Raw genomic sequence first — 14,936 nt, 5'->3', positions numbered from 1 at the left:
AATCTACATTTGACTTAATTCAATTTATATAAGCTTTTATATAGTTAAAATAAATGAAGCATATAGTTTTCTTTTCCGCGTATTATGCTGATCTATCGGTAGATGCATGTTTTTCACCCTAACTCTGATTAGAGTGCTTTTCGCGTCTGTGTGTTCGTAGAGAGACGTAGATTCGTTTTACAAACTTTTCATCTTGATTTTATGTTTGATGTACTGTTCTAATTTAGATCTATTGTTTGCTTCGTGTATGATTGTATGGATGCTTGTGTAGTGCTTTATGATTACGTCAAGTCGGTGAGATATACGTGGTGATCAAGAAGAAGAAGAACGTTGAAGATTAAAGCTTACCGAAAGATCGGTATTTTAAGGCAAGTATAGCATGGGATCTTCCTTGTTACCTATTATGCTATTCATTATTCATGTTTACCTGATCATGTGTTTATGGGCTTGTGATAAACTTTTTGCCACCCAATTGCTAAAAGATGACTCATTAAAAGCTAATCGCAGTTAAACCAGTGTCAACCTTTTGAGCCTCATGAACCCCATGTTATATTTGTTGAGTACGACATATACTTATGCTTGTTTTAGTTTATACATATTTGAAAAAATCCTGGATGGGTACCAGATTGCTAGTTTGGAGGAATTAGGCTTGTGATCAACCAGTCAGTTGTCCCTGTGGATTTGGAGTCTTTGCCTGAAGATCGAAGTTGTCTTTCCGCGGTCTATACTCTGAGGTTATATTCTTTATACTAATACGTTATGTATTTAAGCATTGTCTTATGACATTACCCTTATTTGTAGCTATATGTGAGATTTGACTTCCTAGGCTCACATATGGTGTGTATCTGGTTTTGTTTTTAAAACCGGGTGCTTCAAAATGGTATCAGAGCAATGCTGACTATAAGACGCAAGCCTAGTTAGGAATTGGTCGTCTTAAGGTTTTGAAATTGCTAAAAAAACTTTGTTCTATAAATCTTGATATTTTCTTCTCTACTATATATCTATCCTTGATATTTATCTCCTCCTTGATGCTTGTTTTAAGCCTTTGTTCTCATCTTCATCCCTTGATTTGATATGCTTTTAGAACTATTCCTCATTACCTTCTTGCGTAATCTGAAGATAAGTATTAGGATTGTTATCCCTGGTACAATGAGGATGATAGTATCGCAAGTCGAGTCAATGATTGAATTGTACACCTTTATGTTTTGTTGAATTGTCATTATGCTTATGATTGTTTTGCATCTTTGTAATGAATGCAATGATCTTGTTGGGTGTTCCCACAATTTCATTTAGTTATAGGCCTAAGGTATAAGGATCAGTGAAATAAATAGTTGGGTTATGGTTTTCTTCTGTTCTCCCTATCCTGTCCTTTCGGAGCAGTCTGCACTCTTTGGCTTGTAACTCTCATTTTGGATGATAAAAAAATTGAGAAAATTCTATACAATAGTAGACTTCAATATCTTTCTCTGAGCGTAAGAATCACCCTGATAGTTATTTTGGTTATAGAGTTACAAAAATCACAATGCAATACATCTGTGCTGTTTGGAACCTAGACCCATTTCTGTTGTGCACTGTTTTCGTCTACGTTAACTGCAGAATTCGAAAAAGTGTTCTATAAGAAAGTTGTGGAGAATTTTATAAGCTTTCCAACGGTATAAGCTACAATACCATTGGATTAACAGAATGAGAGTTATAGCTGTTTTATTGCGCTGCTGTTTTTCATCTCGCGAGGAATTTCAGGTTTCTTATTCTTGCCCATACACAAGAGTATCGTTGGGATGACGGAACGTCTAGATATTAGTTAGCTCATCTAAAGAATATGTAAACTACCCTTCTTGTGTCCCATACTTTATCTTAAGGGGGTATCCAAGATGAATAATTTGTAAGATGAAGAGTCATATGTTCTAGTTGCGCAGCAGACGCGTGGTGGTACCCAAAGATGTGAGAGAAACTTAGAGTTCAATGAAGTTTGATTAAAGGTTCAAGGGAGGTTTAACCAAGATCATCAGCATATTGATAATGCTACCGGAAGGGGTTTTAAGTTAGTTGGAACAAAAGACCTCAGCTAAGTGTTTGAGGGAGTCTAAGAAGAGGTTGAAGTAAAACCTATGTATTAGCTCTGTCAGATCCGGATGAGAGCTTCACATCTAGAATGATGCATCTTGTCAAGGTGTGGGATGTGTCCTTATACGAGAGGAAAGATAGTGGTTTGTTCATTAAGTCGGCTAGTGAAGCGTGAGATAAACTACCTAACATGTTATCTGGAGTTATCCATTTTGAAGCATAAAAGTACTATCTTTTTGGAAGTAAAAGTGACATATAGAAGGATCACAAGAATATATAGGACATCTTCACTAAGTTGGTCTTGAGCTTGTGATATCCTTGTTGGAATAAGATTGATTATGACTTGGAAAAGTGCTATTACTTTAAGGAGCAAAGTCATGGCCGATGCCCTTAGCAATGGAGAGTTGTGCTAAGAAGGTTCGGGTGACACCAAGGATTAAGAATTGTATTCCAAGTTCGAGTGACATGACCGGAATCATTAATGTTTAAAGATTGGTAGTAGAATCCCCTTCTGACCAAGAGAATTATCTGGTTTTGTTGGAAGGTGGATATTTTAAGGCAGAGAATTGGTATTATAGGAAAGGTGCCTAGTGATTGGAGATAACTAAGAGTTGTTTGGAGTACCTGTCAGAACCTTGGAATCAGTTTAGTAAGATACTTGGAGTAAGATTGATAGTATGCAAAGCAAAGTGCGATCCTTATCAAGGCGATGGAAATACACGAGGAAGTAAAGAAGAGTCTAAAGACAGAGTATTCTATCTCCTAGTCGACGTCTTCCGAATCTCGGGGACGAGATTGATCTTAAGGGGGGTAGAATTGTAACACCCTAAATTTTGAATTTTTGGAAATAGAGCTAAAATGATTTAATTTGGAATTTTGTGCTCATGAAATATAGAAGAATAAAAATTTTCATTAAATTAAAATTCATCATAAGGTTTAGCAACATGTTTGAGCATACATGCCCTTGCATTTGGTGTATTTGGTGGAGTGATTTTGATTGAAAATTTAAAATGGGTTAAATTGTTGTTGCAAATGAAATTAAAAGAAATGGCTTTGAAATAAAAGAGAATTAGGAAATGAAAGAATTTAAAAAGTTATAAATTTTATTTTTTGAAAGCCTACTAAAATTTTCCATTTTTATTTGAATTTAAAAGAATATTTGAATTAATATTTAACTTGATTTGGTTCAAAGAAATTTAAACCATATCTGAATTAGGATTTGAAATAATAAAAGAAAATTTGAAGATGGAAAATCCCTTCCCTCTCTCATTTTGGCCCGAGCAGCCGCGTAGCCTGGCTCCCACTCCCGCCGGCCCAACAAGCCAGGCCACAGCCCAGTCGACGCGTAGCCCGCTCCCGCCTCCACTCATGAAGCCCAGCAAGCAGGCAGGCCCAGCACCAAGCCGCCCCTCCCGCATGGCCCAGTTCGCCTGGCCCAGGCGACACCGCACTGCGTCTCCTCTCCCTTGCGCACAATCGCTGGCTGGTAGGGCTCGCATGTCGGGGTCGTCCCTTTCCTCCAGTCATCCCCGAGCTGGACTCCACCGCCGCCATCGCCTAGGAGTCCGCGCACGCCCCGCCTCGCCCCGCGTCGTTGCCGTGCCCGCCAAGCATCCCAGGCTCATAAATAGCCGGATGAGCCACGCCGCCTCCCAACTCCTCCCTCCAGCGCCACAGCCACCTTCGCCGAGCCGCCTGCACCCTAACCCGCACCGCCGCGACCTCCACGCCGAATAACCGTGCCTGAGGCCGCCACCGTGCTGTCGCAGGTTTCCCCGAGCCCTCCACCGAGCTCGCCTCGAGCCACTCTTGCCCCCATAGTCCTCCTGTTCCCTGTGGTGACCGGGAGCGTCGAAGCCGACGTCGCCGGCAAGGTCCGGCCATGGCGCCGCCGTCTGGATGCAGCCGCCGGCGACCTCATCTTCCCCAACAAATCACAGCCGTCCGATTCGCGATCAACATCCCAGATTAGAAGGTACCGGTTCGCAGGCACAATTGCTAAAGAATCCCCGCGCTTTTCAATAATTGAACCCACAGTCCAAAATGTTTTCCCTGAGTCCATTTTCTTCTTTTGAAAGCGCATTTTGTTTCGGTTAAGTCGAAAATACGTTTTCAACTATTTACAGAATTACCACTGATTTTGGTTTAGCCATAACTTCTCCGTTTTAACTCCGATTTGATCCGTTCAACTTGCGTTAGGTTCGTAATTTCATAATATACATGTTCATACTACTGTTAAGTAGGTTTTCAACTTTGAAAATTCGTGATTAGATTTAATCTATTATTTTATTAAAGGAAATCTTGTTTAAATCATATCTTCTGCGTTTTAGATCCATTTTGAACCATTCAAGTTGCGTTAGATTCATAGCGATGAGATCTACGTGTTAGTAACAGTGGTTACCATGTTGCTATTCCTAGAATTTCATGGTCTAAATCATATTTTGATTAATAATTATGCAACTGAGTTTTGTAAATAAAATATGATTTGTTTTACTTTAGTTTTATAATTTGAAACTAAATTTGACTTAATTCAATTTATATAAGCTTTTATATAGTTAAAATAAATGAAACCTATAGTTTTCTTTTCCGCGTATTAAGCAGATCTATCTGTAGATGTATCTTTTTCATCATAACTCCGATTAGAGTGCTTTTCGCGTCTGTGTGTTCGTAGAGAGACGTAGATTCGTTTTACAAACTTTTCATCTTAATTTTATGTTTGGCGTATTGTTCTAATTTAGATCTATTGTTTACTTCGTGTATGATTGTATGGATGCTTGTGTGGTGCTTTATGATTACGTCCAGTCGGTGAGATATACGTGGTGGTCAAGAAGAAGAAGAAGAACGTTGAAAATTAAAGCTTACCGAAGGATCGGTATTTTAAGGCAAGTATAGCATGGGATCTTCCTTGTTACCTATTCACCTTTAATCATTTAATTCATACTGCATGTGTCTACCTTGTCTACCACTAAGGATTGCCTAGTACTTTGTTACCCTGTACCTTGATACCTTTGGGTTATTGCATTGGGTAGTATGATGCTAGTTCTCACTTAAAGACCATGATCTTGTAACTTGACTAATGGTATATGCAATAAACATTAAAAGATATTTTTTAGCAACATGGAACAAGGGGCTAGAGTATTGGGCTATTTTTATGGTGCTCTAGATTCCTCTCCCTAAGGACTTATCTATAAGTGATCATCCAGGACTTACAGTACAGCTGTGAGGGCTACATGGCTCTGGCTTTAGCTTAGTATGAGAACATTTTCTAACTTGTTAGTGATTACCTTTATTGGCATAAGAATGGCTTGACGAATCAGGTATAGGACAGCCTCTACTCTTATGTGTATAGCCATGATGGAATTGTGCCATTCAACAGGAGGGTTCCTATATCTATTTACCGAGTGAATCTAATGGCCCTAACTTGTTAGACGAACCATTGAAAGGCTTCACAGTGAACCCTACCGACCTTTCTTGGTAGTGGGTCAAGAAGCTGATCACCTCGAGCGAAAGGATAAATCACGACTCACAGTGAAAGTGTACAACCTCTACAAAGTGTAAAACTGGTATATCAGCCGTGCTCACGGTCACGAGTGGCCTTGGAACATTTACGAAATAGATGATCACTAATGGTTAACGATGATGAACACAGATGAAACTGATGATAAAGATGCTCACTAATGATTACCGTTTATGCTATTCATTATTCATGTTTACCTGATCATGTGTTTATGGGCTTGTGATAAACTTTTTGCCACTCAATTGCTAAAAGATGACTCATTAAAAGCTAATCGCAGTTAAACCAGTGTCAACCTTTTGAGCCTCATGAACCCCATGTTATATTTGTTGAGTACGACATGTACTTACGCTTGTTTTATTTTACACATATTTGGAAAAATCCCGGATGGGTACCAGATTGCTAGTTTGGAGGAATTAGGCTTGGGATCAACCAGTCAGTTGTCCCTGTGAATTTGGAGTCTTTGCCTGAAGATCGGAGTTGTCTTTCCGCGGTCTATACTCTGAGGTTATATTCTTTATACTAATACGTTATGTATTTAAGCATTGTCTTATGATATTACTCTTATTTGTAGCTATATGTGAGATTTGACTTCCCGGGCTCACATATGGTGTGTATCTAGTTTTGTTCTTAAAACCGGGTGCTTCAAAGTGGTATCAGAGCAATGCTGACTATAAGACGCAAGTCTAGTTAGGAATTGGCCATCTTAAGGTTCTGAAATTGCTAAAAAATACTTGTTCTATAAATCTTGATATTTTCTTCTCTACTATATCCTTGATATTTATCTCCTCCTTGATGCTTGTTTTAAGCCTTTGTTCTCATCTTCATCCCTTGATTTGATATGCTTTTAGAACTGTTCCTCATTACCTTCTTGCGTAATATGAAGATAAGTCTTAGGATTGTTATCCCTGGTACAATGAGGATGATAGTATCGCAAGTTGAGTCAATGATTGAATTGTACACCTTTATGCTTTGTTGAATTGTCATTATGCTTATGATTGTTTTGCATCTTTGTAATGAATGCAATGATCTTGTTGGGTGTTCCCACAATTTCATTTAGTTATAGGCCTAAGGTATAAGGATTAGTGAAATAAATAGTTGGGTTATGGTTTTCTTCTGTTCTCCCTATCCTGTCCTTTCGGAGCAGTCTGCACTCTTCGGCTTATAACTCTAATTTTGGATGATAAAAAAAATTGAGAAAATTCTGGATAATAGTAGACTTCAATATCTTTCTCTAAGCGCAAGAATCACCCTAATAGTTATTTTGGTTATAGAGTTACAAAAATCACAATGCAATGCATCTGTGCTGTTTGGAACCTAGACCCCTTTTCTGTTGTGCACTGTTTTCGTCCACGTTAACTGCAGAATTTGAAATAGTGTTCTATAAGGAAGTTGTGGAGAATTTTATAAGCTTTCCAACGGTATAAGCTACAATACCATTGGATTAACAGAATGAGAGTTACAGCTGTTTTATTGCGCTTCTGTTTTTCATCTCACGAGGAATTTCAGGTTTCTTATTCTTTCCCATACACAAGGTTATCGTTGGGATGACGGAACGTCTAGATATTAGTTAGCTCATCTAAAGAATGTGTAAACTACCCTTCTTGTGTCCCATACTTTATCTTAAGGGGGTATCCAAGATGAAGAATTTGTAAGATAAAGAGTCATACGTTCTAGTTGCGCAGCAGAAGCGTGGTGGTACCCAAAGATATGAGAGAAACTTAGAGTCTCAATGAAGTTTGATTAAAGGTTCAAGGGAGGTTTAACCAAGATCATCAGCATATTGATAATGCTACTGGAAGGGGTTTTAAGTTAGTTGGAACAAAAGACCTCAGCTAAGTTTTTGAGGGAGTCTAAGAAGAGGTTGAAGTAAAACCTATGTTTTAGCTTTGCCAGATCCGGATGAGAGCTTCACATCTAGAATGATGCACCTCGTCAAGGTGTGGGATGTGTCCTTATACGAGAGGAAAGATAGTGGTTTGTTCATTAAGTCGGCTAATGAAGCATGAGATAAACTACCTAACATGTTATCTGGAGTTATCCATTTTGAAGCATAAAAGTACCGTCTTTTTGGAAATACACAAGGAAGTAAAGAAGAGTCTAAAGACAGAGTATTCTATCTCCTAGTCGACATGTACTTACGCTTGTTTTATTTTACACATATTTGGAAAAATCCCGGATGGGTACCAGATTGCTAGTTTGGAGGAATTAGGCTTGTGATCAACCAGTCAGTTGTCCCTGTGGATTTGGAGTCTTCGCCTAAAGATCGGAGTTGTCTTTCCACGGTCTATACTCTGAGGTTATATTCTTTATACTAATACGTTATGTATTTAAGCATTGTCTTATGATATTACCCTTATTTGTAGCTATATGTGAGATTTGACTTCCTGGGCTCACATATGGTGTGTATCTGGTTTTGTTCTTAAAACCGGGTGCTACAGCATGCGTGTTGTGGGCATCTACGTTGTGGGTGTCTACTTTGTATTGTTTCTAAAAAAAAAGAAAGAATTCATTTACTTAAAAGTATATAGTCCTATTTGGCCCTCCACTATGATACTGAATTAAAAAAACACTGTCGAACTCTGAACAACTTACACTATTTAATAACTTTTAGAACTAGATAATATAAATTGCTCCCTAAAATAGTTCAAAGTAGTTTCAAGGTTGGTATTAGCATGTGGGCCTCACATGACTTCAGGTTTTTTAGTCATGGTATCTTTTATTCAATATTTAGACTTTTAAATGATCTCAAATAAAAAATAACTAAAAGATTTTAGGTTCCTTTATGCAATTAAAACAGATATTTAGGCCCCAAGATGACCTCATATAAAAAATATCAGTACAAAGTCATAGATCACATTTAGAGCTACAATTATGGTATAGATGATGTCAATGGGCGAGATCATTTTAAAAATACAAAAAACATGAATTTTAAAATGTGTGAAATTAAAAACGAATGTTTGGGCATCTAAATGGTCTCATATAAAAAAATATTAACTACAAAATTTAGTTCACATTTAGAACTGCAATTTCCGTATACACCATATCTATATCCACAAAAAATATAAAAATTGAATTTTAAAATATGAGAACTTAAAAAGAAGCTTATTTGCCTTCGCACCCATTTGAGCTTGACGTACTTGTCGCTCAGCAGTTTGGTGAGCTTGGACAGGAGCGGCTTCAACACCCCCGTGGAGACGCTCAACAGAGCAGCCTCCGCCATTGCTCTGCTGCTGGATGCTCTGTGTTGTGATTTGTGAAAGCAAGCAGGTGATGCAGTGGCCTTCCGGTTGTATTACAAATCAAAATGTAAAATTAGTTTTTGTATTTAAAACCTCCAGACTCTGGTTCATTGATAAATCTCGTTTTAGATGAGATAAATTCAAGTGACAACAAAATATGTGCCTGATACAAACAAAAGCGTAATATGTGTCCGCTCCAGGAAAATGTGAATGTGCCAAGCCTTTATTGGAAACTAATTAGAATTTTACAACCAGTAGCAACCACAGCAAAGCAAATCTGCAATCCAGAGCAACGTAGAAAACATGAAGTTCCACAGCTGTTTTTTTATTGAACTTCGAGGTAGATACGAGACACGTTCATCAGGCAAATGCCCAAGATCAAAGTAGCCAACCAATCCACCTCATGCAGACTAATATCACATTCTAATTGCTGCTACCACTGTCCTCTTGATGTGCCACTTCTTTTTCACCAGTCTGCTCCTCTTCTTCCTTTTCATGTGTCTCATCCTGCTTGGAAAAAGAAGATGAATTTGATGGGGAAAATGGGATCACATGAATGTAAAACTGACTGGTACCATAGTGGACCTTTATTTGATACCTCTAGTTCAGTCTCTCCATCAGTAGTTTGGTTCGCCTGCTCCTCTCTAATTTGCCAAAGTTTGAGCCACTCATTGAATAACCCCTCATGATCTTGATTCCACTCCCTCAAAACCTGAAAGAGAAAAAAAAACTGCTCAATTGAACGGCCAAGTATATATATGCTAAATGGAGGAAAGAAGTATGCATTGGCCGCAGCTAGAAGAGAAGTGGAAACGGAATATAAACAAGAGAGTCGAGATAAACAAGGGCTGAACAGCCAAGTAGGAATAGTTGCTAAATGGAAGAAAGGAGTATGTGGTTGCAGCAACTGAGAGGTTGATGGAACCATCAATGCATGTTGTTCTGTGAGGGAACTTACGGATTCGAAATGTTTACAGTAGCCATAGCTATGTTTTCTTCTGAAGCTGGCAGTGGGACGGTTGGCAAGTGTCTCGATGGCAGCATTAATGGCTCTTGAAATACATCGGGCAGTGTCATCATGATCATCTTCCACTGGGTTGTAGTCCACGTCATACTGACGGCAGTCGCTCCAAATTATGATCTCAACCTTGTTGAGAGACGAGAGGTGCTGGATGCCCAAACTAGAAGCACCATTCAAGCACTCCATCTCATGCGCATTGAAATCAAGCTTCACGTGCTCAAGCTTTGGCATTGATCCCGCTTCAAACTCCAGGGAGGTCCCACACTCATGGATAAGCAGGGAGAAATATTTTAGACTTCTGAATCCGCTGTTGCCAGGGAAGACGATCCTTCCGCCAGTGCCCCCGACACTTTCTAAGTTGAGAAAAAGTAAACTGGGTATTTCTCCAAGGATCTCAACATCTTCTGGTCTCACACATATGACCGCCAGTTTTAGCACACTGAGGTTTACAAGTGATCCCATCCAATTTGGCACCCTATAGATGGGAATTCTTCCAAAGCAGAGCTTGCGGATGCTACAGGAGGCTGCAGGGTGCCATGAATGTAGCGCCAGAGGGTACTTTACATCGAAGCCCCGTTCCACGGTATATATAAGGTTATGGAGGTTGCATGAAAATAATAAATTTCCAACATAATTGTGAATGCCCTCGGCTTGGCTTCTTCCTTCAGAGCCATCTGGTAACTCAAAACTCCATTTAATTTTTAGTGTCCTCAGCTTGGTGAGTTTGCTGAATTGTTGTAGGGACTGCCCTTGCTCATAGGATACTACTCCATACTGCCTCAACTCTTCCAAGCTAAGTATCTGCCCAATAATTCCATTTGGAAATCTAACATCTGATTCAACATATAAATGTGCCAGTTGTTGAAGTTTTTTGATAGTTCGTGGTAGTTCTTCGATTTCAGTACCTCGCACATCCAGTGTTTGTAGATGTTGTAGTTCACCAACATTCTCTGGGAGCCTAGTTATGAAATGTGAGCAGAGACGCAAGTACTTAAGATTAAACAACTTCCCAATACTCGCAATATGATGGTCTTCCATGCCTCTGCAATCTCCTAGTTCCAACACACGAAGAGCAGTGGAAGGCAAAGTGAATTTCACAGGCTGTCCAAATATAGTAACTGAACGAACCTGAGACAAGATCTCGTCTGCCCATAAAGTAACATTTTCTTCATTGTAGTAGATGACACAAAGCCTACGAACCTTGTACTCTGAAGTGCATACAGGCTCTACAGCATCTAATGAAGTTACAAAATTCTGTTCAGCAGCCTTGCATTTGATGTAGTCAAGGATGATGTCATGCACTCGACATGCCTTCGCTTGACCATAAATTACATTAACAGGTTGGATCATGCTTCTATTGATCAGATCATTGAAGTAACCCTCACCAGTTTCATATTTAGATTGACCTTTTTGCTCATGAACGAACCCTTCTGCAATCCACCTATTGATCAAACATTGTTTCTCAATCAAATAATCTTCTGGGTACACACTCAAGTACAACAAACAACTTCTTAGATGGTGAGGAATATCCAAGTAACTCATAGATAATATGGCCGTCATATTCTCAGCACCAGGATTCTTAGCAAGAGAAGAACCAATATCATTTAGTACACTGTCCCATTCACCTTTTGCGTGCTGATCAGCTAACATGCTAGATATAGTGATGATTGCTAATGGTAAACCATCACATTTTCTTAATATCTCATCCGGAGCAGTACCCAAATGACTATGGCATAAGTTTTCAGAACCAAATGCTCTTTTAAAAAGCAACCTCTTGGAGTCCTCAAAACTGAGAGATTTCATTTGGTAAACATTACCGCCTTGCGAAGACAAGTATGATGCAACGTCATTGCTACGTGTTGTAGTGATTACTCTGCTACCACAATTGTTATTCATTAATGCAAGCTTGATGGTCTCCCATGGTTTTGCATCCCATACATCATCAATTACAATGAGGTACCTGCAAATAATTTTAACAACGATGCAGTTACTCTGCTACCACAATGAAGTGTGGCAAAAATACATGCATGTTTATGTGAATGGTATTATGAGTAGCGATACATTTGCAGAGGTAATAAAGATTTACATCCTAATAACTCCAATCCACTAAGGTATTAAAGATTTACATCCTAATAACTCCAATCCACTACGAAAATGGTGGAGTTCTCCTAGTGTTTTAAGTAGTAATAAAACACTACCGCTAGTCATAGCACATGAAAATCCTCACTGGGAGGCATTTGGAAGGGAAAGTTCTATACTAAATGTTGAATGCAGATTCTGGTTGTGATCATTAGGAGTATTAGGATTTCAAAATGTCTTTAAATGTATACTTGGTCCACATATTTCTCTTACAATATTTCATCTATTGGGTACAAAATAAATATCTTATTATATCATCAATTACTACAAAATAAATGCCATGTTAAATATTCGAGATTTTTGCTTATTCATCTAAATTTCAATGCACTAAGCATGCAAATTGTTATTCATTAATGCAAGCTTGATGGTCTCCCATGGTTTTGCATCCCATACATCATCAATTACAATGAGGTACCTGCAAATAATTTTAACAACGATGCAGTTACTCTGCTACCACAATGAAGTGTGGCAAAAATACATGCATGTTTATGTGAATGGTATTATGAGTAGCGATACATTTGCAGAGGTAATAAAGATTTACATCCTAATAACTCCAATCCACTAAGGTATTAAAGATTTACATCCTAATAACTCCAATCCACTACGAAAATGGTGGAGTTCTCCTAGTGTTTTAAGTAGTAATAAAACACTACCGCTAGTCATAGCACATGAAAATCCTCACTGGGAGGCATTTGGAAGGGAAAGTTCTATACTAAATGTTGAATGCAGATTCTGGTTGTGATCATTAGGAGTATTAGGATTTCAAAATGTCTTTAAATGTATACTTGGTCCACATATTTCTCTTACAATATTTCATCTATTGGGTACAAAATAAATATCTTATTATATCATCAATTACTACAAAATAAATGCCATGTTAAATATTCGAGATTTTTGCTTATTCATCTAAATTTCAATGCACTAAGCATGCATCTGATTTGCAATTTACCAATTATTGGTCAAATTTTATGGACTTTAATCTTTTATTATCTTATTATGTCCACTAAAAAGAAACCGACGGAGAAGTAGATGTAACTTAATTTTTTATTATATTCTTCCCGGCGAAAAGGTGTTAGATCCTAACAATAAATATTACTCCGACATAAAGGGAACAGCTCTCCAAGTCCTATAGCCCTGTACAACATTATTGAACTTTGTCATATCATAACCCTAAAATAACAGCTACATTTGGGCGCACTTACGCTAGCCACACTAGCTAGGTTTTACTTCATCCATTTGGCATATTAGTGTCGTATGCATAGACAAAGGAGTAATAAGAATGAGAAAAAAGAATAATAAATAATCACAAATCCTTGCTTGAGTTCTATCTGCTAATATATATTGAAGTACATGTAGAAGGTAGAAAGATTTTAGTAAGTACACTAACATTTCAATGAATGCCTTAATGGACATTCAAACAAAAATCAAGCCCTTCTGAAACGGATCGGAAACATGGCAATTAAAAATGGAGATACAATTTGTTTCAATGTCATACAATTTGTTTCAATGTCTAAACAACAAATATCTAATGAATGTTGTATAAGAGTGAATTCCGGAAAAATAAAGTTATTTCTAACTAACTGTAGAATAAATATATTTTTTGGAATAGTTTGAAAGAACTTAACTAATTGTGCTCACATAATGCAAATCTAGCTTTATATTGTGGAAACCAAAGAAAAGTGACTGTAGTTTTGTAATGTTTTTGTAGTTTTGTGTAATTATTGGAGCAAAATATATAGTTAAGTTCTCTGAAACTATTCTCAAATTCTGTGGTTTCTTTATAGATGCAAATAGTTGTAATTAAATCCAGATGTAAACTTTAGTGGGGTTACTTGTTGAACTAGCGGAGGAGGAAATATGTTAGGGAGCCATGCAAGTTTTACTAATAATAATTAACATACCAGTACATGTTTCTTTTTAGTTTTCCTATAATTAGGGAGTAGCACTTGCAAATTCATTTCATAGGTGCTAAATATTCTACCAATTTCAACCCTACAATTTTACTGTCGTTACGTTACAGCACACGTGCAAACATTATCATAGATAATCTGCTGGCTTACCTTTTATCCTGAAGGTGTTCCCTGAGTTTATCAATGAGTTCCTTCTCATCATCATCCAACATATTACTGGTAATACCAACTCCTTTTGCAATGCCTCTTAATACTTTTCTGATATCAGGAGTTCGAGAGACCGAGACGAAAGCTGCACATGAAAATTGGCTTTTAACATCTTTATAGACTTGGTTTGCAAGAGTAGTCTTACCAAGCCCTCCACAGCCAACAATAGAGAGCACTTTAAGTTCTGATGAAGCCGCCTTCTTGGTTTCCTTGGTTAACCACTCAATGATATACTTCTTAGGACCGTCAATGCCGACAAGCTTATCTATCTCCACATACAGCGCGGATAGCCGAGGGTCAACAGAACAAGTACTTCTAGAGTTGGAAGAGATATCGACTAACTGGTACCTCTTGTGCCTCATGCTTGCCTCTATAACAGATGCCTTGAGTTCTTGGATCTGATTGTCGATCTCATGACGTGATTTCAGTTTCTTCAACTTGCGGAAGAACCTCTTGATGAAGCCCGAATGTCCATCATGCTCATGGTCAACACGAACCATGAAGGCATCAATGCAATCTTCCAAGTCATAGGCCAGCTCACGTAACTTGTCCCTCCATGCCGTCATCTGAGGGTTGAGCTCCTCTGCATCCGCAAGCCTCTCAAGCGTGGGACTCATGGCGCTCAACTCGTCTCTCAAAAACTTGATCTGCTTGCGGACACCTTTGAGCTTGACGTACTCTTCTTCCAGCAGCTTGGTGAGCTTGGACAGCAGGGGTTTCATCACCCCGGTGGTAATACCCACGACAGCTGCCGTAGCCATTTTTGCTCATCTGGTGAGCTCGCTGGAATGCGGTGGTGCTGTGGAAAAGCACTGATTTCAGCTTGGTGAGCTTGGACA

At 38.4% G+C, this 14,936-nt stretch overlaps 1 protein-coding gene across 1 annotated transcript; it reads right to left on the bottom strand.

The window, feature by feature from the left end:
* Nucleotides 1–9,124: 9,124 nt before the first annotated feature.
* LOC136501048 (disease resistance protein RGA5-like) lies at nucleotides 9,125–14,936 on the bottom strand. Its single transcript, XM_066496539.1, has 4 exons — nucleotides 14,041–14,936; nucleotides 9,779–11,801; nucleotides 9,419–9,532; nucleotides 9,125–9,327 (listed from the first exon to the last, which is right to left on the bottom strand). The coding sequence occupies exons 1-4, from the start codon at nucleotides 14,856–14,858 to the stop codon at nucleotides 9,244–9,246; spliced, it is 3,039 nt and encodes a 1,012-aa protein (XP_066352636.1). The 5' UTR covers nucleotides 14,859–14,936; the 3' UTR covers nucleotides 9,125–9,243.

The sequence above is a fragment of the Miscanthus floridulus genome, chromosome 13 (assembly GCF_019320115.1).
Source record: "Miscanthus floridulus cultivar M001 chromosome 13, ASM1932011v1, whole genome shotgun sequence".
In the NCBI taxonomy this organism is placed as follows: Eukaryota; Viridiplantae; Streptophyta; class Magnoliopsida; order Poales; family Poaceae; genus Miscanthus; species Miscanthus floridulus.
Note: the sequence above shows the minus strand (reverse complement) of the source record. Positions and strands in the feature narration are given on the sequence as shown.

Excerpts from the sequence above, each read along its gene's own strand:
- LOC136501048 (XM_066496539.1), bottom strand. The coding sequence starts at position 14,858 with ATGGCTACGGCAGCTGTCGTGGGTATTACCACCGGGGTGATGAAACCC. Across the intron at positions 11,802-14,040 it reads GAACACCTTCAGGATAAAAG|GTACCTCATTGTAATTGATG; the intron begins GTAAGCCAGCAG and ends AATTATTTGCAG. Across the intron at positions 9,328-9,418 it reads ATGGAGAGACTGAACTAGAG|GATGAGACACATGAAAAGGA; the intron begins GTATCAAATAAA and ends TTTTCCAAGCAG.